This window comes from Rhipicephalus microplus, chromosome 7 (genome assembly GCF_043290135.1).
Source record: "Rhipicephalus microplus isolate Deutch F79 chromosome 7, USDA_Rmic, whole genome shotgun sequence".
NCBI classification, from domain to species: domain Eukaryota; kingdom Metazoa; phylum Arthropoda; class Arachnida; order Ixodida; family Ixodidae; genus Rhipicephalus; species Rhipicephalus microplus.
The window spans coordinates 26,147,359-26,170,753 of record NC_134706.1 but is presented as its reverse complement, the minus strand read 5'-3'; the positions used below and the strand labels follow the sequence as shown (position 1 = coordinate 26,170,753).

The window sequence follows — 23,395 nt, the reverse complement described above, 5'->3', positions numbered from 1 at the left end:
ATGCGCGAGTGAATGAGTTAGTGATTGAATGAGTTAGTGAATGAGTGAGCGAGTAAATGAGTGAATGAATGAATGAGTGAGCGAGTGTGTGTGAGTGAGTTAGTGTGAGTGAATGAGTTAGTGAATAACTGAACGAGAGAATGAGTGAGCGAGTGAATAAGTGAGTGAATCAATGAATGAATGAGTGAGCGAGTGAATGAGTGAGTGAATGAGTTAGTGATTGAATGTGTTAGTGAATGAGTGAGCGAGTAAATGAGTGAATGAATGAATGAGCGAGTGAGTGTGTGTGAGCGTGTGTGAGTGAATGAGTTAGTGAGTGAGTGAATGAGTGAGCGAGCGACTGTCGGTCCCGTTGCAACAGCCCCTGCACCGACAATACCCAGCGCGGCAACGAAAAGACACCGTTCCAATCACGAAGCGATCCCATCGCAAAGCGACCAGGCAAGGTCGATACTCCCTACCGCACTCGACCCGCAAGGCCACACGTGGAGCTGAGGGGCCTTCCTCTGCCGGCCTGACGCATGCGTTATACGTATCAAGGCGTTTTGTGACGCGCGTGATCCATATCGTTCCCGTGTGCTTACATGCACGTGAAGGGCGTTCCGCCTGAATCTTTTTAGGGGCGAAGCTCCTTAGGGCGTGGGCTGTGCGTCCCCTGTATGTAGCCACCTCTAGTTTAGTTCTTGCAGTGTTCACTAGATGGCGGTACCATCCCCTGTATGTAGCCACCTCTAGTTTAGTTCTTGCAGTGTTCACTAGATGGCGGTACCGTCTCCTGTATGTAGCCACCTCTCGTTTAGTTCTTGTAGTGTTTACTAGATGGTGGTACTTGTAGCTGATGATGAAAAGATGCAAGATGTTATAAACTAGAAAGCGGTACTTGTAGTTGATGAAAGACGCGAGATCTTATAAAATAGGAATGATGTCACATATGGCGCGTGTCATTGGTTGAAGGCAATCGTTCGATATAGTGCGGCGACGTACGCTAGGGGGAGCGTTGCAATAAAATCGAGTGGGCAAAATGTACGGAGGATTCATGGTTTACCAGGTTTACCTCCGGAGCTTCGCCCACTCATCATCATTCACTTCGTGGATATGGCGGCACTTTTTTTATTTCTTATGTGGTTGTTGTTTGCCCTTCTGTCTTCCGTTCGCTGTCTCAAGGAGTGCCCGGGGCAATGCGTCGTTGACCGCTTTAGGGATGCAGCCTGATCGACATATTACAGGAGATCTGAGAGTTAGCGCGTCGAATCGAGATAGAATCACTGCATTCGAAGAGCGCGTGTGCTATTAAAACCACTCTCGCGAGATAAGGGGGACAAAAAAACTCCGTTTTGCTTAAGGGCGAAGCAATAAATACGATAGCAACAAATTGGTAAGTTACACGAAGTAAAGGCTGAGACAGGCGGTACGATTTTCCACGCGATGCGACGTCCGACGCGCCGGAACGGTGACGTTTCGTCGCATCGGACCACCGCATTACAACATGCCCGACGTGCACAAAACCGGGCGCACATTTTTGTGTGCCGCTATTGCAAGGCGCTTGTCGTTCAGGAGAGCATAGTTTTTTTTACTTATTATTTTCTTATAAAACGAGGCGTGGTTGTGCAAAGATGTATGTCTTGTGCTTCGTTACGAGGATACAAAGTTTCCCGAGTGCGCATGCCGAGGCGCCGTATGTGGGCGGTTTTCTTGCAAACGGCTGGGATCACTGCGCCACCTGGTGGGGCATATCTCAACTACGTGCTAATCTTGGCGTGGCCTCCGAGATCGACTTCGGCAGCTCGCTGAAACACAAAAGGTAAACACAAAGAAATGCACCAGAAAACACGGACGCCAATGTGCCAATGCCACTAACAAAAAAAAACGCTATCGTTTTTTTTACTTCTCATGGCGGCGCTTTTCAGCATCCCCTACAAGTTCTTCGTACCAGAGAACACACTTATGAAGCACACGCATGATGCAGACATATACGTGAAAACTAGTGTTCATAGCAAAAAAGAAAAAACAAAAATCTCGCAAAGCAACTCATCGTCGGCATCTAGAGCACCAGTTTCCTCTTCTAGATTTCAATGCTCCAAGCGTGCAAAAAAAAACAGACTTAAAACAACAAAAAGGCCAAAGGGCAGGGGAAAGGTGTGCAAAGATTAGGTAATGCTCGCTCCACAGTACGGTTTAAACGCTCATTTAACATGTGCATCTCGCGCCAGTTTCACGAAAATCTGCATCTCAAGCTAGCCTGACCCGTGCAGTCATCCCCTGTGGCCTTTCTGTCCTCGACAGTTTTCCGTGCACGGCGATAATTTGAGAGAACCGGAAAGGAATATGCAAATAGTGTAGCCACGTTGAATATGCAAATAGAGTAGCCACGTACAACGATACGATGAATTCGGTATGCAGCTAAACGATCCACAATGCTGAGCTCACCAGTAGTAGAGAAAAAAAATGGAGGCAACCCTAATCTCCTAAAAAAATGTAGTGACACGATTTTAAAGTCCCCCCCTCCCCCCCCACAAAAAAGGACATATTTCGCTTCCATCGTATGCACTGTCAACGCTCTCGGCCCGTCGTAGCCAGACAACAACACGCATAAAATATCTTGCTTTGATTTTGACGCGTATACAAATAGCTGTCTGTGCTCTTTTACTTCTTGTTCGTTTACTACGCACAATGCCGTCCCCAGTGTATCCAATATAGCTTTTATCTTGAACCAGAACCTTCGATTTCGCAACAGTTTCATTTCGGGGAAGACTTTTTCTTTTTTCTGATTTTTCCGTAAACCGGAAGTAAATGCCCGACGAAAGTGGTTGGAAGAAAAAATAGGCCTCTAGAGTTTCACACAATAATACTGTATATAAGCACGTTGCTCGGTACTGGAGCCCCCAAGAAAGAACAAACCACGAACGCCAACAAAACGTCGCCGGGAAGCCGCCAAATTACGGACTGTAAAAGTGAGTAGTGATTCCTCCGTACCGCAAAAGAAAAACACGCACATGGCAACAACGGCTCACATAAAACGATTCGAAACTAGAGAGACGACGATCAGAAGGCAACGCTCACGATCCGAATTACGAAACTAACCGTGGAGCCCAATACGCTAATACGAGACGCAATTGCCGGACAAGGTCATTCTATGGGCTTGATGTGTATCGACGCTGCATAGCGAGGGCGTCACGTTACCTTGACGATACTTTAATGGGTACGGCGCCGACACGAGCAAGAAAGCAAAACAAGCATATACACGCAACCAAACCGGAAACGCAAGGGAGGAAGAAAGCATACGTACAAGGCGAGACTATCCCCCGTATTCAGAAACGCTGCTTGACTTGGATCTTGACTTGCCACCGACTTCAATGCAGCACAAACGCGTTTCGAACGCTCTGTCTTTAGGCCGTGCCAAGGCAGCACAAACGCACAGACACGTTGCGAAGGCCCTTCATTGAAGGCGGTTTCAAGTCAAGTCAAGTAGCGTTTCCGAATACGGAGGTGGTACGGCTGTGTTCCAAATCTTAGACAGCTCGTAAGCAGTCTACGAAGACAGCATAAAAGACAGCACCGAGCTCATGCTGTCCGAGAAATAGAACCTCTAAAACGGCTTCTACGCGACGAGCCGCCACCTCGCGTCGAGAAGAGAAAGCCATAGTAAACAAACGTAACTTTTACTTCCATAGCCCATTTGGCGTTCAAATCTCAGAAAAAAATGAAACGTTACTCACACTGAGCGTCCGCAGAAGCATCTGCCCCATCGCAGACACACAGCTTGGGCGACATTTGAGCTTTCCGAGCAGCACGCCGAGCCGCCATCTTGTTTGGACAGCAAAGCAAAGTAGCCTGCATCGTATTTGTCTATAGGATGCCGGCTTCTGGGGGCTGCATATTTTGCCGGCTACGTGAGAATAGGAATGAGACTTAAGATGGCCACACGTCCATTTAGCTGTCTATTTAGCCGCCTACGGTGAGCGTTGAAACACACCCTATAGTTACCGTTGCAATAACCCAAACATCTTCGATATTAGTCGCAGAACACGAAGCAGCAACAACTATATGGACCGTATGTTTTGGTTATCTGTACACTACTTGCTTAAGTAAAGATTGGTTTTCGTGACGGACTCACGCCCTGTACAAGGCTCGAAAAATGACAGGAGTGATCGACTTTATAGTGTTCGTAATCAGCTTTTTTTTTCTCTTTTTTTTCCTTTATCATTCCCGTTCTGATGTATTCCGCCATTTTGGTAGGGTAAGTAAAGTTGTTGGGCGATTCGGGACGTCCTACGGATCGCCGTAACAAAAGCCACCGATCAAAGCAGGTGTGCACGGAGACCCGAACGCGTTTCGCGACTTTATAGATGCCAAAAGAAAAAGGACGGCACCGTGAAAACGGGCTGATCAACCCCAACACTTCAATCTTTTTGCAATCGCCACAAAATCAGAAGGCCTCTATTTGCCGCGAACTAGTGGCGCCTTGCTATATAAAATAATTTGTTCACTATTTTAAAATGTGAAGCAGATAGTCTGGAACTCACTTGTTAGATTATTTCACAAGAAAAAAAGAAGAAAAGAAAAATAGTAAAGATTTTATTGAACATGCTTGATTTTGATAACCTTAAAATTCAACTGATTTTGACAAAGAAAAAAGAAAGATTATTTCTTTTAGAAAAATATGTTTCATGTCGATGAACTTAGCATTCGATTTGTCTCGCCTCTCGTAGGAAATCGCATACGGTCTCGCAAACGCTCCTGCGGCTAAAAGCCAGCACGGTAGCTCCGAAGGAAAGAAGTACCCGGAAAGGATAAATTTAACCTCAACCTTGGAAGCGGTTCTTCTGGAAGTATGTTTCGTTGATTGGTAAATCATATGCACGTCAGAAAGAAATGATCCAGGGATCCACTCTCATTGCAAAGGAGGAATAAAGGTGACTGCACTAGACCAGACCAGTGTGCAGGTAAAAGTTCAGCAGGGGGGAACTCAGCATCGTATTCTGGTAGCTGATATCTCGGCCCTTCTGGAGGAGCACCATCCATCTTTCCAACGATAATTGAGGTGAGGGAACTCAAGAGGCTGACAGCGCAGACTTGGCGAAGTTGTCTGTCGCGGCTAATTCTTCAAATCAACGCCGCAGTTACGAATCCCGACGTCGGCAAAATAGACATCATAGGACCATTATGCGATGCAAGCGCGAGTGCATCCGCCTATTCATTGGAATACATACCTTTGCGCCCTGGTACCCAGCTGTGTGTGTGTTCCCTTCCTGAATGTTCCGTCTCTCTTTTTTTTTTTTTTGCACCAGTAAATCCACCTTAATCATAAACGAATTCTCCCAAGCAGCAGTTTTAGATGCCCACACCAAGCGAATAATATGTATATGTCTTGGAATAAGAAAATGGAAGACTTTAAGAGAGACGATACCGAGGCGCCAAAAAAATACGTCTTTACTCGTCCAAGCCTAAGCCGCTATAAGGCCCCGTTCACACTGAGCATTCCAGCCGCCGAAAGTGCTCCGAATCCGGTTCGGCGGCGGCGAGATCCGCCGAAAGGGCCCTCTCTACGCCGATCGCTCTCGGACCGATTTTTGCGGCGTCTGCCGCCGAATCGGTCACCGCGGACCAATAGGAGCGCCAGTCAAGGAATTTTGAAAAATGGCGGCCAAGCCCTACTCACTTGTTATGCCGCAGTGCACGTAACTGAATGTTGAAACCAACGGGAGTTTAACCTACTCTGTGCCTACTTCGCGTCCATATTTCGTGGAAGAGGTGACCGAGCTTGCTGTTGGCGTGACCGAGCTTGTTGCGGTCTTGCAGAGCAAAACGAACGCACCAACGCCGCTGGCGTCGGTGGTTTTTCTGCTCTTCGTGCATTACAAGACAGCCACTTGCCAGCAAAGTAAGCAGTACTGTCTTTTCTTGCTTCTTGCGTACGAGAATCGTCGAAGTATACACCACCGGATAGCGTAGTGGCGTTTTCGAGCCGCGACAACAACCGGGTGACAGCGCATCCATCCCGCGTTCGCCCCGTAGTAGATGGCATATTCGGCGGCGCGGGGCGCGTCCAGTGCGAACGACCCTGCGTTTCGGCAGCAGGGGAATTTCGGTCGCTGTACAAAGCGGATGTTCCAGTGTGAACTAGGCTTAATTACGACGACGACGATGATGATGTCGTCTCGCTGATAGGCGAGAAAGAAACTACCGCTCTTTGCCTCTGAACTCGGTGTGTGGTGTAGGGGCCCTTTAACCTGCATTGACACCGCACACCACGCCACCCTGCAACCACCACAGCAGGAATCGAACCCGCGACTTCCGGGTGAGAAGCCGAGGCTGTACCACCGCGCTATTAATAGTAAAACTAAACGAGCCAGGAAAAAGGTTTAGGTATAGCAAAGGCTCTCCGTTTATATTTTATTGTTTTTTGGAACTGGCCAGCTCGTACGTTTCCGTCACTGCATTTTCCGCAGCATTCCAGGCATGACACCCGCTAAGGAAAAGGGTTGCAGCAATACGGTTTAAGGCGCTTTCGGAGATTCTGGTCGCACCCTGCACTAAACAATGAAAAAGGAAGGACTTAAACGCACTTTCCTTACGTATACCGGTAAAAACGAGCAAACAAAAACAAAATGCCTCCGAGATACTCGGGCGCACCATTCGACTGCGTTGTGGTTACGTTTAGTCTTGTCTGGCGACTTTTCCAGGCTGTCGACGGGAATACCGTTGGTTTATATTTAGATACTACTTTCCTTCCAGACATTATTATTATTATTATTATTATTATTATTATTATTATTATTATTATTATTATTATTATTATTATTATTATTATTATTTGGCTTAACGTCTCAAAACCACGATCTGATTATGAAAGACGCCTTAGGGCTCCGGAAATTCTGACCATCTGCCCTCGTAAAAAGTGCCGCCATATCCACGAAGTGAATGATGATGAGTGGGCGAAGCTCCGGAGGTAAACCTGGTAAACCATGAATCCTCCGTACATTTTGCCCACTCGATTTTATTGCAACGCTCCCCCTAGCGTACGTCGCCGCACTATATCGAACGATGACACGCGCCATATGTGGCATCATTCCTATTTTATAACACCTCGCATCTTTCATAATCAACTACACGTACCGCCGTCTAGTTTATAACATCTTGCATCTTTTGGACGGACGGACGGACGGATGGACGGATATGGCTGTACCCTTTAGATCGGGCGGTGGCTAGCGTAATACTTAATGCCGTCAGCTAAAGTACCGCCATCTAGTGAACACTGCAAGAACTGAACGAGAGGTGGCTACATACAGGGGACGCACAGCCCACGCCCTAAGGAGCTTCGCCCCTAAAAAACAAAGGTTGCAGTATACTTACAAACTTCGGTTTACTACTACTCGTCACATATGTTACGAACCGATTAGTCAGTGCAGTTAGCAACGGGGGGGGGGGGGGGGGTAGTAACCGTTACTAGCCTCGTCTCGTCATTAGAAAAGCAGTTAGTAATGGTTATACTAACGTGGGTATAAGTGATGGTTACTAAGTCAAAAAAAAAGTCGTAGCCGCGATCATTTCGCCTCACGAATCACACGCTTTCATAACGGTCCTATTCGCGAGCTGAAGCGGCTAATCCACCCAGGCGAACAATACTACAGACAGGTAGTTAGAACAGGAGGAGGGGGGGTGCAATAAAATTGGTACAAACATGGGACACGTTTGTAAAAACAATAATAAAGAAAACAAAAACATTACAGAACTATACATACATACGGGGCCATACATACGATTCATACCTAAAGCCACTTATAGTCCTGCAAAAACGTGCTATCCGATTTATATCAAACGCAAACTATATGGCCTCATCTAAACCACTCTTTCGACAGTACCAGGTAATGCCTCTACAACTAGTAATAAATTATAAAACAACAATAATGATGTACAAGTCTCTAACATGCAATATCCCTCTTCACCGCTCCCTTTTTATTCCCTCACAATTGCAAACAAGAGCCCGTCATTGTGGTAACTTCCTAAAACCACTGGTTAAAAATGTTTATGGCAAAAGACGACTTTATAGTGTTGGAACGTCATGGTGGAATAACCTACCTGTGGAAGTGAAACAACATAATGCTTTCGCATTAATGCTCAAACGTCATTACGAAGAGCTCTATTAGACTACTGATAAGTTTCATGAAATGATGAAAAGTGACATGATTTTAAACTAATGTTTTGTATGCTGACCAGGAATGCTATTACCGGATGTACAGAAACATTAGATGTATTACGTTAAGTATGCAAACCAAAAACGTGTTCAAAGTGTAGTGTATAAGTTGGATTTTTCCTCTTCAATGTGTTCGGTATCTGTGTATAAGTGATATGTTTATCAAAACAATCTGCATCTTTAACTAAAATGTCGTTCATTATACAACTTTTTCTCCTGCCTCTAATTAATGTATGTTATAATTGCATGGATCCATACTAGCATTCTGCTAAGGATCCAGATGTTGCTAACATGTTTTTTCTTGTATGTTGTTTATTCATAATAAAGTTCAAGTTCAACTCGAGCTAATACTTTTGGCAAAACGATACAAAATAAATCAATTATAACGAAGACTACAATGTCGATTCAATTATGCAATTCCATTCGGTAATAGTACGAGGGAAAACAGAATTATTAAATGTGTTCGTTCTCGCGAAGTAAGGTGTTCATGCACCTTTCCTACGGTGACGTGTGGTTCTGGGCAATAGGGGGCGATATACATAAAGTAGAGCGGTGAATCGTTCCTTCAGAAATAGCTTGGCTACGCTAAAGACTGCACAATAATGCGAGTAGCTCATGGTATACAGACCTTCAGCAAATAGCTACGTAATCACCCATACGACCACGGCCTTCGAAACTTTTTTTCAAGCTAGTACATCGTTATCGTCACTATGACGCGTGCAATTTTATTTCAACCAAACGAGCTTTGTACCTTGACAGCTTCGGGCGTAAAGAGAGTTACGGAATCTACAAGTACAAGCTGGAAGGAAGCACGTGAAGCCGGTAGTCGATTTCAGAACGAAAATACAAAACTATTGCGACATATCCGGCAGAAACCATACGGTGCGATTCGCAGAGAGATCGATGAAGATGTTGTCCGCCGGCCTCTTTGGATCGACGACTAACCACCGTATTCTAGAACGTCCCTGCACTCCACTCTTCACTTTCACCCGATGGATGGATGGATGGATGGATGTGGATGTACCCTTTAGATCGGGCGGCGGCTAACGCCACCTAGCCGTAATACTTAGTGAACTAACCATTAGATTTAACTTCTTTTTTTTTCCTTTAAATAGTGAGGTTGAGGATTCGTACTTTGCAGTGAAGGGTTTAATTTTCACTCGTGCCTTGACTTTAGCCACAAATCAGATAACCACCTTCTAGTTACGTCTACCCGCTTAAAGTCTCTTTTGCCCTCCCTGTCCGTAAACCCCAGTGCTTCCCTGTCCCTAAACCCCGAGAAAGCCGATGAAAGCGCCCTCTCTAGGCACGGCGAGTCACTGCATGTCGGCGATAATGTGGCGCGATTCTCGAGCGGCACAGCGTCAATTTCAGCCGAGCGGCGGCGCAGTGATCAACTCTGTCAAGTGAAAGGCGAAAGTCGAGTCGAGGATCGTTTGTGAATACGGGGGTAAGGTGCATCGGCAGAAGACCGGTAGGTCACGGGTTCGACTTCGGCCGTCCCGTTTTGATGGATGCGAAACGGTATATAGAGTCCCGTGTACACTGCACGATGTAAGTGCACGCTGAAGAACACCACATGTTCGAAATTTCCGGGGGACCCTCCACTGTACGGCGTCTCTCGTGATCATATCGTGTTTTTTGGGGGAACGCACAGTCTCGCATGTTGTTAATGAAGCTGTTTTTTTCTATCGATATCAAGCGCAGAACATCAGCGAGTTTTTTGGGTGCGAAAAACCCTGCGCGGTCTCGGTTTCTCGGTGTCTAACGTAGCTACGGTGTGTCATTCAGTCACGGTCCGTCCCAAGCGGGTATTGTCGTCTGCCCACCCGCCCGTCGTCTGCTATTCTTCTCAGTTCACCGTCTCGAGGCGTACCAAGTAATTTTATTTGTGTGTTTTTTTTTTTTGTTGCTCGTTTTGACTTTACTTCCCCCATCAGCCCACCTCTCGGCTCTTTGCGCGCTGACCGAACTTCCTGGAAAAGAAATTTCCCTCCGAAGCATCACACCCAATGCACTACAGGCGACGCGTGTATAAAAAAAAATTGCCACAGAAAGGGGAAAAAAAAAGAGACGATTAAAAAAATGCGCGCGCGAAAATCGTAAAAGCGAATGCGAAACTGCGGCAGACATTCTCTCGGCGCCGTTGCATCGCAATGCTCATCCTCTCCTTTCACAAATCTCACTTTCAAGGACGTCTTTCAAATCGTTGCATAAGCAAAAAAAGGAGTACCTGCACGGTGATGACGGAGTTGTTTTCAGACTGCCTCCCCGGCCGAAGCAATCGATGCAGCCACGATCCTAATCACCCCTGAAGGCTGTTATATCACTTTGGGGACGTTTTGCTCAAGGGCTTTTGTGCGACGTGCCGAAGTTCGCCCAGCACAAGGCTTACGCAAGGCCGCGGAACGATGTAGTTGAGGACGTTTCGAATGCGATGTGGAGAGTGGGACATACCGAACCGGCGGAAACGTTTGAACAAACGACCACCAAACCAGGGGATTCGCTCGCAGGATTTCAAGCTGGACGGTTGTGCCCTCGCGATCTCCGGCATCAGCGTAGCTCCCGCCAACTGGTTCGCCCTCCGCGGTCTCCTGACGCCGTGCAGCTCTCGCATTGTGGTGCCCCGCCCTTGAACTGCTTCGACCGGATCCCCACTTTCCTATCTCCTTCTTTTTTCCTCTCGTTGGCTGTCTTCTTCTGCTTCTACTTTCCTTCTATTCTTTTTATCCCTCCTTCCCCCCACCCCTATAAGGCACTGCGCCGTGTCGCCTGAAGGCAGACAGAAATTAGGTGCCTTTTTCCTCTTCCTTCTAACCACTACCACCACCACCATACCAGGAAGCGATATTGCCCCGCCGCGGTGGTCTAGTGGCTAAGGTATACTGGGCTACTGACCCGCAAGTCGCGGGCTCAAATCCCGGCTGCGGCGGCTGCATTTCCGATGGAGGCGGAACTGTTGTAGGCCCGTGTGCTCAGATTTGGGTGCACGTTGAAGAACCCCAGGTGGTCGAAATTTCCGGAGTCCTCCGCTACGGCGTCTCTCATAATCATATATGGTGGTTTTGGGACTTAAACCCCCCAAATCAATCAAATCAGGGAGCGATATTGCATAAAATTACGGCAGGCGCAGTCTTTACTGCGCGATCGGTTGGTTGGTTGTACGCGATCAATTGAGCGGTTTTACGAAACCCGTGCTGCGACATAACCGGTCGCAACACCCTCGTGCGGTTCGACAAAAAAAAAAACGTGCCGGCGAATTTTCGCACAGGAAATAAATGAACTGTCAATCGCGTCAGGCTATTCCGCGCCAAGCGCAGACAACGTCACCGAACGCATCGACGAGCACTTGGTTATATCCAACATAATCCGACACAAGCCGACACTAATACGATTTGCAGTGTTTTACACGCCAAGACAAGGTTGCGATTATCAGGCACACCCGTACGGCACAGAAGGCTCCGAAATTTTTTCAACAATCTTGTGTTTGCCGACATCGCACGATATACCCGGACCTCTATATAGCATGGCCTCGGCCGGAATCCTGCCACCATGACCGGAATCGAACCCGCGACCATTCGGGTCAGCAGCAGGGCAGCGTGTACAACCATCACCGTAGCAGACATAAGCCAACACGCTCACCGATCTACGCTATAAGCGAAGTCAACAATAGGCAACACTTACATGTACACAGTCGCGAGCGATTTGAAAGGGAACGGGGAAGTCGCGTTTAATCGGCGATCACCTGTGACGCGCCAATATGAACGGTACGCACCGAACTGCGATATATACCTATACCCTTTCACCTGGTCATTATGGTGTTACCAACAGTTTCCGCGTTTGCAAACTGGCGTTTAGCCGTTCTGACCCCTTAGAAGGCAATCTAAGCGTTCTCTCTTGATAGAGCTTTATACTGCAAAGCTGCGGCCAAGCAGCCAATTGCTCAAGCAGCCAGTTTTTGCTCTGCGGAGCCGAAACCTTGAGGCAGTTTTGGGCTCTGGAGTGGTGTATCAGGGGCATGCACGGCCTAGTTGTCGGGCTGACCACGTCGAAACCAGATACTGTCCTAGGGTTTCGCCCCGCAGAGCGAAAACCGGCTGTTCGCATGCTCAACGCAGACGTGGCCGCGGCTGTAAAGTGTCGATTTTTATGAACGGGAACACGGGAGCGCGTGGCCTGCACGCTCCGGCGGCTGCTGGCAGCGCACTCCAGCGGCAGCGAGAGCAACCACAGTCTCTCTTCGCGTCATCTCGCGGCGAGCAAAACAACCATTCGTTGCTGATATAGAACGGCGAGATTGCTTGCAACCTCTCCCCCTTCAAGGCGATTACCGGCTCTCGCATGATCACCTTAAAGGGGGAGGGGGTTGCATTCTTGCCGCTGGTTCCATATCAGCAACGAATGGTTGTTCTGCTCGCCGCGAGATGACGCGAAGAGAGACTGTGGTTGCTGTCGCTCCCGCTTGAACGCGCTGCCAGCAGCCGCCGCACCGCGCTGGCCACGCGCTCCCGTGTTCCCGTTCATACAAATCGACACTGTGCATTCGCCGGTGCTAGTTGAGCATCAAGGAACGGTCACTGTGCGATCAAGGGCATGTCACTCTGAAGTCCCGCAACGGCTAGCTAATGTAGTTTCTTTGAAGAATAACCAATGTCGGATTACACATTTCACCTCAATTATAGCTCAAAACGATAGTCTTTATAGCTATACTTTGTTTCACTATTATACCCCACTTCCAGCCTTGAAAATGCTTTTTTTTCCTTTCAGTAAGTAAATTCAAAAATTCACATCAGTACGCTGCGCCACGCTCATAGTGTAAAAATATTAAAAGGTAGGTATCCACAAGGGCAACACCAAGCAAGGGGCACCGGTTCCTTAAGTGCTATCTCACCGCCTAATAACCAAAAAAAAAGTTCCAAGTAAATACAATACTACCGCGGTATTGACGTCACAGAAAATTAGTAACAATTGTGCCGCAGTATCAAGGACAGGTCATCAGGATTTATCCGAGCGCGCGGCGCGTAGTATGAAGCACAACATCAAATTTTTCTCTACGCGAGTGCGGGGCGGCGCACGGTTTGCCAACCAGTTGCGGGAACGCCTAAGCCAGACTGGATGGGCATGCCTCAATGTTATACTGCGCGAGCACCTTGTAGCTCACTGAAAGGCGCACCTTATATAAGCTCATTAGGCAATGCACTGCAGCAGTTGCGCATGCGCAAAATTCCTTGGTGAGACCTTTCATCACACACACGCACACACACAAAACAAAAAAAACGGAGGGCACGTGAGGTGGCGAAAGCGCATCAGGTCCAAAAAAAAATAATAAATAAAATCAAAGACATGGGAATTCATGCACCACGGAGACGTCTGTGGCGCTATTATGTAATCACGTACAGTTGCTGAAAGAGGGGGTAAGACGTGCGTGCAGTGCATTAAGGATGATTGCAAAATAGACGCATCACTCCCCGTTGGGGGGCGTTACCCTCCTTATAATCACATTCTGGAGTGTATAGCGGTGACGCCCTTAGCTGACTCGCAAAAAGCAAATAGCTATATAACGTAAAGGGCACTTAACTGTGCTTACAATAGATAACCAATGTATATACTTTGAAAACGGCCAATGTTAAGTGCACCGTCGTACGTCCACTAGCGGCACGGGTCGAGGCACGCACTCGGTTGCGACTCCAGTGATCGTGTTTCATCTTTCCTATCTTCTCTTCCGTCGTATATATATATATATATATATATATATATATATATATATATATATATATATATATATATATATATATATATATATATATATATATATATATATATATATATATATATATATATATATAGTACTCTCCTTTTAATCTCTGCTTACCCCCATCCCTCGTGAGCTACTGTTGAGGTGTCATACGCTGATGCAGACAGTTACGGGGCTCACTTTCCTCTTCTTTTCTCTTTCATAACCACAATCATCGAAACACCCTTTGCCGCGGGCGCCGGGACGGAAGAAGGCAAGCCGGCTCACTTTGTGGCGATAAGGAGGAGCGCGAAAGACGCCCGCGGCTGTTTGCATGTAATGGGAGGTGTGTGCATGGTTGCAATTACTCGACACGGCAAGCAGTGCACTGTCGCTGCTGTGCCGGCGCCGAAATGCAACACGTGGCTATGGTGGCTATAACGTGGCGCCCAAGTGCTTCAGGAAAAAAAAATAAATTTAGTTTTTGTTCACTAAGTACTACGGCTAGGTGGCGTTAGCCGCCGCCCGATCTACAGGGTACAGCCACATCAATCCATCCATCCATCCATCGACGCCGAGTTTCCGCCGAAGGCGCACCTCAGATGACCGCGCTGTGCGTCTCTGGCTGATAGGCCGCCGACGCTCAAAGCATCGCCAGATGTCCAGGCACATGGCATTGGAGTTGCCCGGCCTGCGACCACCGTTTGACAGCGTGGGTGGTCGACCCGAGCAGCGACACGGCGGAGTGGGCACATCCCGTTTGCTGGCAGCATGATTTCCCACGTGCAACAGCGTTCCCGATACAATATATGTTTTGCGGTGTGTGCGTGTGTGTGTGTGTTAGGGACGGTGCCGGCAAAAGGACCCTCAGCAATGGCGACCTGATCGGGTGAAAACGTCGTACCCTGTTTCGCTGGGCCTGGCGTCTATAGGGACTGCGGAAGGACAAGAAGCGGCAGGCGAATGCCTGAAGAGATTCACATTCCCGTTTCGAATTCTCTTTCTGTAAATATGTAAGTAAACCTCTCGCACTCTTTATCGGCCCTTCAGTGCCGATGAAGAGCTCACCTCGAAGAGCTGCTCTTAGTTCCCTCCCACAGCAGCTCTTCGAGAAGGCGAGGTTTCCGACAGCCTGCCTGGACGCGAGGACACCTGGACAGGCGGCAAGACCTCAACTTGAACAGCACCGACAACCGAAGCAGATTAGCAGTTCAGTACGATGCGCACGAGGGCCGCTTACGATGTCGGTGGCAGAGAACTCACTGCATTCACGCCGTCATGAAACCTTGTATATAACATACAGACCATTCAAGCTCCAGTCGAAAGACGATCCATTTACCAAAACACTCTGGATCGCTAGAAAAAAAAATTGGCCCGAATCTACATGTTACACTGTAAATGTCGTCGAAAGACGCCAGTCTTGCATCTAAAAAGAGTGAACAAAACGTTTATTTATGTTCTGCGCAAGAACATCGGTGAATGGTATTCTGAAGGCACTGCGTTAGAGTGCCTCAATCGTGTAACGGAGGCGAACAAGCGCATCTAGGCACGTTAGACACGCGCGCCATCTGGCAGTTATCTTCGAAAACGAAGGCGTGCGCGACCGCGGAGAAGGATGCGCGCCAGTCACGGAGGTGATAAGGTGTAGAATGGAAAGCGACGGGCAGGTGCCACCACCGTGCCGTCGTAGCAAAGCGTTGGAAACACCTTATTGAGCATCGCGTTGCACTGTCAGCGCAGCGCGTTAAACGCTACAGTCCTTAAAGTTACTTGTGTGCGCCTCTTCTAGTATAAAGGCAGACGTACAGAACATAGGCATGTTGTTATGGCACCTCAGATATGCGCAATATTTGTTTTTTTTTTTTGTAATTGACAATCGCACAACTATGAACGCTAAACCTTGAGCAATATTGGTGGGCACTGCGGATGGGGTTGGCCGTTTGTGGTATCGTTAGGGCGGACAAACAGACAAATGTACAGACAGATAGACCAAAAATTTTCCGCCTATAGGTTCCCAAGAAAGACTATCGTCTTTAAAAAAGATATCGAAGGTCAGAGCCTGCATTTCGAGGTCAGAGACGGAGGGTACTATAGCTTTACATGGCATACATAGTCCAGGCGTGTACGGACCATCTATAGACCACCACACTCCGAGTCGAAGGGCGATGACAGTTCAGCGCGAAATGCGAAAGGGCCGCAAAAGATGCCATCCGAGGCCACACAGGGAGGAATACTGCATTTACGTTATCGTCTAGTAGATCGGTGTACAGAGCGTATACAGGCCCTATCACTTCGACCGAGGACCACGACCCGTCGAAGGCACTCGACTGATAAGGGCGACGTTAGAGGCCGTTATAAAAGACGCCCACGCGGATATTGGCAAAAGAAGGTCGGAAACTCTTTTTTTTTTATCGCGTAAGGTCGTTTTAACTCAACAAGCGATAAAGTGTCGAAAATGGCTGGTCTGTTCTATTATGGTTTATTTATTTAAGAACACCTAGGGGCCGAATCGTGTATAGGGGGAGCAATGAAAACGTGAGAGTCTGTAATACTTTAGTGACAACATGTATGATCACATAAGGTGCAATGTATTGCTAAAATGGTTAATTAGTTAATGCAGCATTGTTAAAAAACACTTTTTAAGATGAACCGTATAGCAGGGATTAATTCTACGACAAGGTACTGTCTCCCCAGTCGTGTATCCAAGCACTAACCAGCGTCATTGTACGACGATTCTGCAAAATATTAGCCGCTTGTAGATCGTAAGTCACTATCCAATGTGATTAAACATCAAACATTTCAACGACAGCGTTTGCAGGTTTATTTCGTTTCTGATGACAATATGTGGACTCTGACGCGCCAAATCCACGATATGATTACGATATGAGGACGACCATAGATAGGGAAGGGCTCCGGAAATTGGGACCATCTGGTGTTCCGTAACGCGTGCTGACGTAGCACAGTATACGCGGGCCTCTAAGACTCCCAGGTGGTCGAAATTTCCGAAACCCCCCTTACTACGGCATCTCTAATAATCATATGGTGGTTCTGGGACGTTAAGCCTCGCATAACAATCAATCATTTTAGTTTTCAATATCAAACAGCCAAGCTGATATGTAAGAAAATCCACTGCGGCGCTTTCGCGCCGCCGCGCGACTGGAGACTTGATTGATTTGTGGGGTTTAACGTCCCAAAACCCCCATATGATTACGAGAGACGCCGTAGTGGAGGGCTCCGGAAATTTCGACCACCTGGGGTTCTTTAACGTGCACCCAAATCTGAGCACACGGGCCTACAACATTTCCGCCTCCATCGGAAATGCAGCCGCCGCAGCCGGGATTCGAACCCGCGACCTGCAAGTCAGCAACCGAGTACCTTAGCCACTAGACCACCACGGCGGGGCGCGACTGGAGACTTGGTAAACGTTTTCGATCTCAGATCGTCAAACTGATACCGGTTGAATAACAAGGCCGGCCAAATACGTTCGCTTCGTCACTATACAAAGATCTCAAAAGGCGATGTCCTTCCTTTTGTTCTCTTTTTTTTTCTAATCCGGTAATACGGTTATCGATTTGTCTTACGCGCTAAGCCGACACTCGACGGGAAAAATGCCAAACAGGTCAAGTTCAGTTTAGGCGAGCTCACAAACCGCCGAAGGCGTTAAGCATGACGCAAGAACTGCCGTTCAAGATTTGCACATCCCCGAGCAAGATCGTTGCTCGCTCTCTTTTGCGTGTCGCGTAAGATAGATGCAGTCTTTCGTGTCGTCTGCTCCGCCAAACGTATTCAATTTTACCCCAACTGCGCCTGCTTCACCCGAAAGCACCGATTCCCGCTCTGTGACCGAAAGTTTACGCATGCAACCCAAAGTTACCCGTTTTACCCGACGTCATTTGCTTAGCTGAAAGTAATTCGTCTTACCCGAACTCACTCGTTTAGCCCAACGTCGTCTGCTTTGCCGAGAGTATTCAGCATCGCTCAATGTCGCTTGTTCTTACCAAACGCCGTCTGGTTTTTACCAACAGAAATCCGGTTTCGGCAAAGTTGCATCCTGCTGTCGTCTGCTTTGCGAAATGCATCCAGTCTTATTCAAAATCGCCTGATTTACCCAATATAGTAAAAAGCTCGTTAATTAGAACTAGGTTAAATCTATGGAATGAAACTCCCTATAATTCGAACGCGTGGGTATCCACAACAGTTAATTCCAGCTGGGAGGACCTGGTTTTCATCGCTGCACGCAGAAGTCGGGCCCGAATGATCACAATGCGTTGCAAAACAAAACCAAAGTAAAAAAAAAATTTCTAGAGATCCAAAACAACGAAACAACAGCATTTCTCAGCACGTGAGAATCACGACACTGCGCCGGAGCTCTTGGGAAAGCTGCAAACGATGTTCATAGGGCCGTGATGGTACCGCAAGTAAATACGAATTACTGATAACTTATTTTTTTTTATTGCGTTGCTTATGTCATGTAAGTAAACGTGTTTTGGATCATAAATAGTACCATATTTGCAAGATGTTTCAGCGCGCGAACAAAGGAAAAAGGACAGGGTAGACAGAAAGAGCGCTGCGTTCTTTCTGTCTACCCTGTCCTTTTTCCTTTGTTCGCGCGCTGAAACATCTTGCAAATATGACTACGCACCAACTAGCCCAAGTTTCCACTCTTGTTAGTACCATATATTTTGACATTAATGGCTGATTGCTCACATGTGTGCATGCCAGTGTTTTTTTTTTTTTCTGTCGTATCATCGACTGATCAATTAATGCGTGTCCGTTGTTAGACCTTCATGAACGTGGTTCACTAAATCACCAGCCACAAACATAGTAGCACCACAGTCGCAATGACGAGTCCAGAGACGGCTACACTCCATGGGTTCTGCCGGCGCAGTTGTGGAGCCATGTCCGTTCATTCTATAGCGCCCGTTCGCTGATTCAAACTACGCTTTTCAAACAATTCTATAGTCTTCTTTTTACTGTACCATCTAGTTCTCCGAAAGTAAACCCCTACACCTGACGTCCTTTGCATCCCCGATAGCATTTCATGTTACATAAAGTCGTCTGTTTTATCTAACATCGTTTACTTCACCGCAAGCATGTCGTCTCATCTAAAGTCGCCCGACTTACATGACGTCGTTTGCTTCTCCGAATGTAATCCGTTTTACCCCGTATCACCCGTTTTAGCCGACATCGTTTCCTTCACCGAAAGAATCTCGTCTCGCCTAAAGTCCCCCCTTTTATCTAACGTCGTCTGCTTTGAAAAAAAGTGATCGTCTTTTCCTAAAGTCGCCCGTTTAACCTATATATGTATCGTCGTCTGCTTCGCCGAAAGTACAGTCTGCAAACCTTCTAACTATATCGTTCTCAGTGGCAACTTTTCTCTGTGTCCGCGCCACATGATGGAACGAGGTACCTAAAAAAAATTGTTCTGTGGGCATGTCGTATGCGGACATGCACTTGTCCTGAGCCTTTTTCGGAACTTAATTCAGTCATACAGCGAAGGCACGTGTAAAATGTTGCCGCTCGCTCACGATAACGATTCGGACGACTGCACTCCGCTTCACCCAATGTCTTCCCCTTTGAACTAACGTCGTCTGCCTCACCAGAAGTCGTCGTATCTGAAGTGTCACTATCCAAATTCAACGGATGAAGCACTCACTCGTTGAACACACTGTAAAACGAATGCAGTCGCTCCGAGACTCGCTATTCAGATGTCCCAGGCATCGAAAAAAGTTTCACCCATCGCCAAACGAACGCAAAAATAGGCAGTAAAAGAAGTACCATACTGGCTCCGTTCAAATCTGCCATCGGGGACGCCAAAAATTTCGCTAGAAGCTCCGTGCATAGTAAGCTCAAAATTTGAAGGCTTTGAAGCGAGGATTTTTGGAAAATAAAGTGCTATTTTCTACGCAATTGAAGGGTAACATTTGAATTCCGCGTTGTGCGTAGTACTTCTGAGCACAAAATTTATTTAGTGATCGCCATGCTATGCGAGTTATTGTGGATTTTCTTATCGGTGACGAAGCGGATAACATGCGCTGCCGCTACAGGTTACTAAGAAAAAGACGTCTTGTTACCCCGTTCTATAGGCTGTGACTGAAATTGTCAAGTGAGAATATGCTCCGACTTTGGGCTTCAGCCACAAGAACGTTTTTGATGCCGTTTGTGCTTACCTGTGCCAAACAAAACAAACGAGATTGGAACTGGCTAGTTGTGTCTTACTAGTACAGCAAAAGCCTAGCTTGAAGAAAGTTATCTTTTTTTACTATTAATATTATTAGTATGAATTATTTTTAATCACGTTAATTTGTGGTCAAGATAATGACTATACTGTCTGGTGTGAATGGGAGAAAAACACTTAATGCACTCTTTTCGTTTTACGTACGTTATTCTTCTAGTGAATATTCAATACTGAAAAATGTCTAACTTATGCAATCAGCTCTTGACCGATCCCCCAGAGAGGGTATGAGCCATTTTTAAGGCGTCAACATCATCATCAGCGCTACCACTGTTCGACGGGGCAGATGACACACCTATCCGCAGTTATTTTTCATCCGTAGCTTGGCGCGGTACTCGGCGTTCCATTTTCTTTCTGGTATTTTTTCTTTATTCGCTTCTTTAAGTGAATGCTGTAGGCACAGTCGCTGTACTGCTGTATGGTGCCACAAGAATTGTCATACCAGCAAAGGCACCGATTTCTGCAAGTCGCACCACGTCATTACAGGTAGTGGGTCGAGAGATACACAAGGGAAGTATACATTGTACAAGGAGTCACACTAGGATGTCATAATACCGAAAATAACGAAGTGTGGTTAATCTCGTAATCGGGGAGGGAATGGTTACAATGTTACACTAAATCAAACTAGACATCATTAGTGAGAACCAAAGCAGCGATCTATTCGTAAGCCTCGTAGTGAAGGCTACAGTCTCTCTTCTCTAAATCGGTTCGTAATTCTACGAATGTCCGGAAGTGCAAACAACGCAGGGCTCCACAGTTACGATCTACACCGGCATCAACTGCTACGAAAATCCGGAGCTTTATCTCAATGGCTTGTAACGTAATCCTGACGCCGATTGTACAATACCAAACGGTGATCGAACAGTACACCATCGTGTCGAAAACGTTTAAGCCAGAAAGCGCCGGCCGTGACACACGCGCGCCCACTTTTTCACTCTCGGAACCTCTCCTCAGTAAACACGCACACACCCCAAAAATAAAAAAAAAAAGTTTCCCAGCAAGCCGACGCCTACGTCAGTCAAGCGAAGTGATGATGCACTCCAACGGTCGCGAACAAAAACCTGCACCACAAAAACAGCTGCCAAATCGCACGGATCGCTGCGTTGTATGACGAAACGGGAATAGTACGACCACTCCTATACATGGCTTCTGAGTATGTGACGTAGCGAGTTTGTTCAGGCAGCGACTGCAAGAAACACGTCCTTCAATCGTTTCTTTTCCCGTCAGCTGATCATACAAAAAAAAAAAGTGGCCGCCGTCAACCAAGCCGGAAAACCTATAGCCGGCATTATGATGTCAGCTGACACCTGATCTAAGGACTGCTCGGGTTTTACCCGCCTTCTATCCCAAGTAGTACGAAAGAAACTTCGGTGTGTACTACAGCCTAATAGTTACCGTGAAAGGTGGGACTTGTCGGCACTCCATTGGTGCCGCTTGCAGGCACGGAGCCTACAACCTTCGGATAGCGTGTCTGATGACGCTGCTACGTTCGGTCTCCACAAGCGGCAACTTCTCTTTTCGTGTATTTTAACTAATTAACGGACGTATCCTAATGGCACTCGAAGGCAACAAACAATGCCCCTAAATTACCATGATGGTAATGGTTATGACGTTCGACTTTAGGCTCGAAGGTCGCTCGATCACATCCAAGCCCCATTTCGACGGCGGCGAAAATGCTAGAGACCCGAGTATGATTTAAGAACCCCAAGCGGTAAAAGTTTACACAGCCCTACACTGCGGCGTTCCTCATAATCGTATCGCTGTTTCAGAACGTAAAAGCCTAACAATTATTAATACTGACCAAGCCGGCGATAAGGAGAGATCAGCTGACTCCCCGATCCGATGTCTGAGCGGGTTTCGCGCGCATTCTATCGCGAGTCGTACTGCATCGAGAGTTGGAAAACTCACCCTTCCGTCGATGCCGTCACAATGGCAACTTTTCCAGCGAGCTTCTTCGCGTTAGAAGCGGTCGACATCGCAGCCCTCGAAACGATCGGCGTCGAACTGGACGAAGAAATCCGAGTCAGAGTCGACAGCATGTGTACGGTACCCATGTTGCGAGCTTCGTCGACGATCGAGTCACCGCGTATCACAGAGCGCTCCGGTAGCACGACTGCACGGACACACGCCGCTGGCTGACGTCTTTCGTTGTTCCTGCCGCCGGCGGAGCAGTCACGAGGCTTCTTTTTGTCAAGTTCAGTGGAGAGAAACTCGCCGCCACTCGCTCGCCTTGATCCACTCGATACACTCGCGAAACAAACGCGTTGGATTCGCGCAAGATAAACGGCGTCGGAAAGGCTTTGCCGCTTGCAGCGCCGCTCTAATTTTGCGTGGAGAAATTGTGAACTAACGAGACAAAGAAAACCTTGTTCTAGTTTTGTTTGAAAGCGCGCCTCGTTTGGGAAGAGGCAGTACATAGAGTTTCATGCAATAATTCTATAGAGGAATTTGGCACTGCAGTCATGTACCTTCATAAAAATTATGGGAAGTACAGGCTTCGGATTGGATAAGGTTAGCTAGCAAACTGTCTAGAAACGTTTTGCTACAGTTTCAGTTTCGTTCTGCGCGCAGCGCGAGTAGCGGGGTGCTGAAAAAGGCTGAAGCAGTGTCTCTGTTGGTCGAAGCGGCTGACGACCACTAGATCTCCTAGTTTGCTGCGATGTTGGAGGTTTACGAGTCGTTTTGACAGTTTAAATGAAGCGTTGTCCACTCACCGCTGCGCATAGATGTAGCGTCTCATGCCAGTGCAGGATATTGCCTCGAATTCATGTTTTTCACGAGCGCGTCTTGCCTGAAATCAATTTAATGGATTGCAAAGCAATGACGAAGCTAAGTAGACGCACCGTCAGACTTCGCTTACTCGGCTTCACAACAAAACCAGGGGTGCCTTGGGGACGGACCACTGGGACAGACGCACCTAGCGTCGCAGAAGACGAAACAGTAAGTGTTTCTCACTTACTACTGTACTGGTATTTCTATAAATAGATAATGCAGACTTTTGACAGAAAACAAGCATGTTGGTTTTCAAGTGTTGTAAAAAATAATTTAATGAATCTTGATGCCAAATCTAGAACGCAGTGGCAGAGTGATGCATACCCTGATGGTTGAATATGCCCAGGTTTCACTTTTGCCGCCTGGTCACAAAACTTTTTGCAATAAACTTTGCGGTCAAATATTTGAAGTAGGTCTCATTAAAATTTAAGTTCGTGTGACTTTGTTTTACACTCGGGAA

At 47.2% G+C, this 23,395-nt stretch overlaps 1 protein-coding gene across 1 annotated transcript in view; it reads right to left on the bottom strand.

Annotated features, from left to right (window-relative positions):
• The window catches only part of Dhrs4 (Dehydrogenase/reductase 4), a 55,394-nt gene extending 32,967 nt beyond the window's left edge, over window positions 1–22,427 (bottom strand). Inside the window, exon 1 of the mRNA XM_037431351.2 lies at window positions 22,072–22,427. Coding sequence (XP_037287248.2) covers window positions 22,072–22,217 — 146 coding nt within the window. The 5' untranslated portion in view covers window positions 22,218–22,427. The remainder of the gene's footprint in view (window positions 1–22,071) is intronic.
• Window positions 22,428–23,395: the final 968 nt, after the last annotated feature.